The 6,403-nt window shown below is 35.5% G+C and overlaps 1 protein-coding gene across 1 annotated transcript; it reads left to right on the top strand.

Moving 5' to 3' along the window:
• The first annotated feature begins 747 nt into the window (after positions 1-747).
• Positions 748-5,262, top strand: LOC104241039 (catalase isozyme 1). Its single transcript, XM_009795943.2, has 8 exons — positions 748-943; positions 1,299-1,395; positions 2,118-2,395; positions 2,926-3,702; positions 4,035-4,124; positions 4,327-4,394; positions 4,508-4,601; positions 4,978-5,262. The coding sequence occupies exons 1-8, from the start codon at positions 929-931 to the stop codon at positions 5,035-5,037; spliced, it is 1,479 nt and encodes a 492-aa protein (XP_009794245.1). The 5' UTR covers positions 748-928; the 3' UTR covers positions 5,038-5,262.
• Positions 5,263-6,403: the final 1,141 nt, after the last annotated feature.

Genomic DNA, 6,403 nt, shown 5'->3' with positions numbered 1-6,403 from the left:
TTTGCAACCTAATATAAACTCAGAAGTCAAATATTAGTAAGTTTTTCTCCCTTCTTAGTGAATTTTGCACAGAGGTGGACCCATGTGTATGGGTGGGGTTACCGGACCCCGTAAATTTCGACCAAAATTTTGTATATATATATACGTATATATCTTTAAAATGGTTAATTTAAAGCAGTTAATACCTTGAATACTAAAAGCCTTTAGGGGACACTGATTGAGCGAAATAATGTACCTCCATCACGTAAAAATCCTGAGTCCGCCTATGATTTTGCATGTCATCATGAATTCTTTGAATTGAGTAATTTAGTATAATTAATCAACCAATCAACTTTCGTAATTAGTTGGATGGACTATATAAATCCTTTATATGTATTCCACTCTTTTTTTGGTCAATTTTAGTCAAATACTATATAATTTGTCTTTGAAGGCAAATTAGCAAGTATAACTGTATACGTAATTTATTAGATGTCACACTTATCCCTATGTAAACTAGTTCAATCTCAAATATTCTTATATAAGATTAGCCCTTTCCTTACTAGAAAATAAAGCACTCATACTTTCTAATTTTTTAGGCCGAGGGTTATCGGCCTTAGTATTTTATTTTTTTTCATGAAAATAGGCTTAATTTGCTTACTATATTAAGCACGAATAATCTCTGTTTTTTTTTTCTTTCCTTTTTCTGATTTTCTGGATTCTGCCAAAGGGTCTATATCTGTGCTTATGAGGAGGAGAATTAACCGAGTGAAGGGAAAACAAATTATTCAAAATTAAATAAGACGTGCCATTCCCTCCTCTTCTTATTATATTCATTTATTTATAGGGAGTCGATTGGTTAAGACCACACGTCCCCCTTCATCCTCTTTTTTCTTTAGTTATTCAACTACAACTCTCTCTTTAGCTTTCTGAAGCAAAAGAAAGGCAACTAATGGATCCATACAAGGTACAATTCTAATTCTTCTCTCCAACTTATGCCCTTTCTCACTTGGAAATTTCAGCTGTTGTTAAATTATAATAGTGTTATTACCGAGGGAACGTGGTGGAATGGTTGGAATCTCCATCGTTAACCAGATGTCTCGATTTTTGAACCCGCTAGTTGATTGGCTATATGAGTTTCGGTTTTGAACAAACAATACTATTATTATTGTTTGCTTAACTACTTTCCTAATGTTTCTCTAAGTAAGTTGGCTGCAGTTCACTGTTTTACTGTGTGCATGCATGTCATGTCTAATTTCAGAATTTCTTAATTTCCTATGAAACTTATGTATGGTTCTGTTGCTGTTGTTGTTATAATGCAGTACCGTCCGTCAAGTGCCTTCAATTCTCCATTCTGCACCACTAATTCTGGTGCTCCTGTTTTTAACAACAATTCATCTCTTACTGTTGGTGCAAGAGGTATGACTCATATTGACTTTTTTTGTCTTAAAATCAGTTCAAACAAGAATTTCTTATACTTCCATTTTGCAACAACTTGAGTGGAAACTGAGACTTATGAAGATGGCCTCATGTCTCTTGATAACTACTTCTGGTTGTGTGCAAAAATGTGTTCTTGCCAATAATTTTTGTAGGATTTAACTTCTGGATATAAGTTGTATACACTGACAGTATAAAGATATTTTTACACTATTAGTGAATTTAACTTGTGATAGGAAGTTAGTTACCATTTTTACCGGATCAACAATTAATGTTTATCAAAAGAATTTAGCTGTACTTTACTAATAACTGACCTGATTGCGTAAATATTTTTTACACTGTCACACATAAGTTAAACTCATTGTTGTAAGTGTAACGAGTTAATATTATTATATGCTCCACGCTTAGCTAAGACGTTGCTTATTTCAATATCAGTTCGAAAATAGCTATTGTTAAGTTATTCTCAAGATGTTTGCTAACATAATGAGCACCTTGTAAGACTAATGTTAATTTTACAGAGTTTAAGTTATACTACATGCTTAGAGTATGAAGAAACTTTACAATCAGTGCAATTTAACCAGTTATAACATGTTATCACTCTATTTTTAGATTACTATATCGAACTTGATACTGAGAGCGATGTTGTTGTATGATAGACTCTTTTACATATTTGTGTCTGTGGCTGCTCATAATTTTCTTGGCAGGTCCTGTATTGCTCGAGGATTACCATTTGGTGGAGAAACTTGCCAATTTTGACAGGGAACGTGTCCCTGAACGTGTTGTTCATGCCCGAGGTGCTAGTGCCAAAGGGTTTTTCGAAGTTACCCATGACATCACTCACCTTACCTGTGCTGATTTCCTTCGAGCTCCCGGTGTCCAGACTCCTGTCATTGTGAGATTCTCCACTGTTATACATGAGAGGGGTAGTCCTGAAACTCTGAGGGACCCTCGTGGTTTTGCTGTCAAGTTCTACACCAGAGAGGTACGCGAATTGCAACATTTAATTTGACAAGTTACAAATACTAGTTCATTCATTCAGCATTATATCTTCAATTTCCATATACAGACTGGATTATATTTATCACTTTCCTTATTTGCACACGACTTACAAATATGTTCCTCCTTAATTAAGTGTTGCCTGGACTGCTTAGTAGAGGATGTTATTTTGCAGCTTAAACACGATATGGACTTCATTTAATGTTTGTATCTGCATGTCTTAGGGACCTATTTTTAAATACCCTGCATATGGGTCTACTTATTTGCTTCTATCAGGTTATGTAATATGATAGTGATTGTTCATGTTGCTTAACACCGTAGTAGAGACCATAGCGCCCTGTGATATTCAATACCTTGCAGTCACTATTATGCTGCCTAATTTTTCATACTCTCATCGAGAAATGATCTCGTATTTAGTTTTTTAAACATGCCTGCATTATGTTTGGGATTTGTTGATTGTATTTGAAGTTAATCCTTATCTTCTGCCTGAATTCTGATATGCCTCCTCTGCCTCAGGGAAACTTTGATCTGGTAGGGAACAACTTCCCCGTCTTCTTCATCCGTGATGGAATGAAGTTCCCTGACATGGTCCACGCGCTGAAGCCAAATCCTAAATCCCATATCCAGGAGAATTGGAGGGTCCTTGATTTTTTCTCTCATGTTCCTGAAAGCCTGCACATGTTCACTTTCCTCTTCGACGATATTGGTATTCCACAAGATTACAGGCATATGGACGGTTCTGGTGTCCACACATTCACATTGATCAACAAGGCTGGGAAATCAACCTATGTGAAGTTCCACTGGAAGCCCACATGTGGTGTCAAGTCCTTGTTGGAAGAAGAAGCAGCCCGTATCGGAGGAGCAAATCACAGCCACGCTACTCAAGACCTCTATGACTCTATTGCCGCTGGAAATTATCCTGAATGGAAGCTCTTCATTCAGACTATGGATCCAGATCATGAAGACAGATTTGATTTTGATCCACTTGATGTTACAAAAACTTGGCCAGAGGATATCTTGCCGTTGCAGCCGGTGGGAAGATTAGTTCTGAACAAGAACATTGATAACTTCTTTAATGAGAATGAGCAACTCGCTTTCTGCCCTTCTATTGTGGTTCCAGGTGTTTATTACTCAGATGACAAGATGCTTCAAACTCGTATTTTCTCCTACTCTGATACCCAGAGGTATCGACTTGGACCAAACTATTTGCAACTTCCTGCTAATGCTCCAAAGTGTGCTCATCACAACAATCACTATGATGGCTCTATGAATTTTATGCACAGGGACGAGGAGGTACTTTCTATCTCCTATAACAGTACATATCCATGTTTGATTCAGATTTTGCTAAAGAGTTCGAGTGCTTAAAGTTTTAATTTTTTTTTACACCATCAGGCTAATATTCTTTATTTTTACCACATATAAAAATAACGTACTTTTCATAGCAAAGGTGATGTAGTAACTTAAAGAAGAAGGAAATAACCAGTTATTTCACACATATGGCGTGCCTTCACCTTAGTGTGGACGTTCATATCCATTGAAATAGTTCTTCTGAGATGATATTGTTATTTGATGATTCAATCATGGTGTTACTTTATACGTTATAGTTAATGCATGGTGAATTACAGATCGACTACTTCCCTTCAAGGTATGATCCTGTTCGCCATGCTGAGAAGTATCCAATTCCTTCTACAATGTGCACTGGCAAACGAGAGAAGGTTTGTTCCTTTCTACCTTTTATCTAATAATGCTTGAAGCTGAATTAAAATTACAAATTTTGATCAGTGTAAAGTTGACACCCTGAATTGATCCAGTGGCCCAAACAACTTAAGTAGTTATCCAGGAGATGCTTATTGTATTGGATCCTTAATCCAACAAAAGACTTATATTTAACTTTTGTGCTGCTGAATATTCTTACAGTGTGTCATTCAGAAAGAGAACAATTTTAAGCAAGCAGGAGATAGGTACCGCTCATTCACACCAGACAGGTAAACATGATTGACCTATCTTAAAGTGTGGTGTTGTTAATTAAGTTACATTCAGTAGTCCTAAACCCTATCTCCTCCATTCTGTTTGATATACTTGTGTTTTTCAATCATAGGCAAGAACGCTTTATTCGTCGGTGGGTGGAGGCCTTGTCTGATCCTCGTATCACTTATGAGATCCGCAGCATTTGGATCTCATACTGGTCTCAGGTCAGTACTCCAGCATACCCTATATTTATTTATGTGTTAGACATAGGTGAATTTCGGGCAGTTTCTGCTAGTTCAACTGAACTCTTTGTTTTCAGCTCAAACAATGTATACATGCAAAAAAAAAAAAAAAAAACATATACATATTATAAGATCGCACTCATTCTTAACATACCGACTCTAGATTTTGAATTCGCCTCTAGACTATTAGGTCAAGATTTCAAGCTTATCTCGGCATGTGTTTTCAACGATTCTAGTTCAGTGAATCAACCTCGAGTCCTGTTAACTTCACTTAATGTCAGAAAAATAATCCCAAGCATTTCATAGAGCGATGACTGATTCTGTAAATTTCCTGACTGTGTTAAATGGATTACTGCAGGCTGACAAATCTCTGGGTCAAAAGCTTGCTTCTAGGCTTAATGTGAGACCAAGCATATGAAGATGAAGCTTTTAATGGTTCGGAGGAGGTGATGTCAATACGAGAGTCTCGAAGCATTATTAATAACTCATTCCAGTCATATAAGCAAGATGTATAATGTGGTGGCGATCAAATTAAGATGAATAAATAGAGCATTCCTAATACATATGCATTCATTATGGTGTTGCTATTATATGAATGACTGAAACAATGGAAGTTACAGATAATATTTCTTTTCTTGTACTATACTTATTTATCATCAATTTTGCCATGAATTCTTTTTTGGGTAGCAAAACAGGGAGAGGTCTTGACAGTGGAGCACCTTAGCTTTTATCGGTTCAAACAACAGATATATAGAAATGAACATAATTGTCCAATATATAGCTGAATCTAAAGCTCAAATAATGTCTTTATTCAATAAACACGACAGAACGCTACAGTAAATTTCAGGACCTACAGTAAATTAGCTCCTGACTAAAGAATATAGCATATAGTTCGAAACTAGGAATGTGCGTATATTCGCTTAATTGCGTTTTTTACTTCAAATAGTTCTACGTTAAGCATTGATCATTCGTATGGATATGTAACCATGCATTTCCTGCACCGAGAAGGAAATGTTTAATTAGTAAATTGTGTAGCTAGATTAGAAACAGAATTGGGAGCAAGTTTTATAGTCTAAAATGTGAAAACATTTCCAAGAAATGTGCAAACTGCTCATGCAAGATAAGAGTAAATGTTCCAACCTTAGATTATTAGCCTGGAAAAAAAAACGAGATTATTAGCCTGGAAAAAAAAAACAGATTACCTTTTACAACGAGGGTGAATCTAGAGAATTAGTTATGGGTTCACGTGAAATTAATAGCTTGCAAATCCTTTATATATAATTGTATATTAAAAAATTTATTAAGTATCTATAAATATTTGATCGTACGTGCAATTATTATTGTAGTACTAAACAGTGACGAAGTCAGAATTTTCATTAAGGGGTGTCAAAATATATAAAAGTAAACCAATGAAAAAAATTAAAGGGGTCAACATGTATATATGCATATAAAAAAATTTACCTACCTATACGATATATTTTTCCCCTGAATTATAAGGTGGCTTTGATAGTAGGCTAGAAACATGTATTTCAATCGTAGTTTGCACTTCAATTACTGCATTTTACTTGTATTTGAGCTTAAATGTTAGTGTATTGCACTCATTATGTGTTTTATGCCTTGGAGAAAGTGATTCCGAGTTAAAAAGATAATTTGGAACTAAATCGAACGATGTGGAGCTTTGAAGTCTGAGTAAAAGCCCAAGAAATTAAGTCGGGGTCACGTTCGGGGGTTGAGGACCAACTCTGAATATCAAAAAGTGAGAAAATAAAAATTACTCTAAGAAA

The sequence above is a fragment of the Nicotiana sylvestris genome, chromosome 2 (assembly GCF_000393655.2).
Source record: "Nicotiana sylvestris chromosome 2, ASM39365v2, whole genome shotgun sequence".
NCBI classification, from domain to species: Eukaryota; Viridiplantae; Streptophyta; class Magnoliopsida; order Solanales; family Solanaceae; genus Nicotiana; species Nicotiana sylvestris.
This window is presented reverse-complemented; position numbering and strand designations above follow the sequence as displayed.

Coding starts and splice junctions, on each gene's coding strand:
- LOC104241039 (XM_009795943.2), top strand. Junction 1,396..2,117: donor TCTTACTGTTGGTGCAAGAG/GTATGACTCATA, acceptor TTTTCTTGGCAG/GTCCTGTATTGCTCGAGGAT. Junction 4,125..4,326: donor GCACTGGCAAACGAGAGAAG/GTTTGTTCCTTT, acceptor ATATTCTTACAG/TGTGTCATTCAGAAAGAGAA.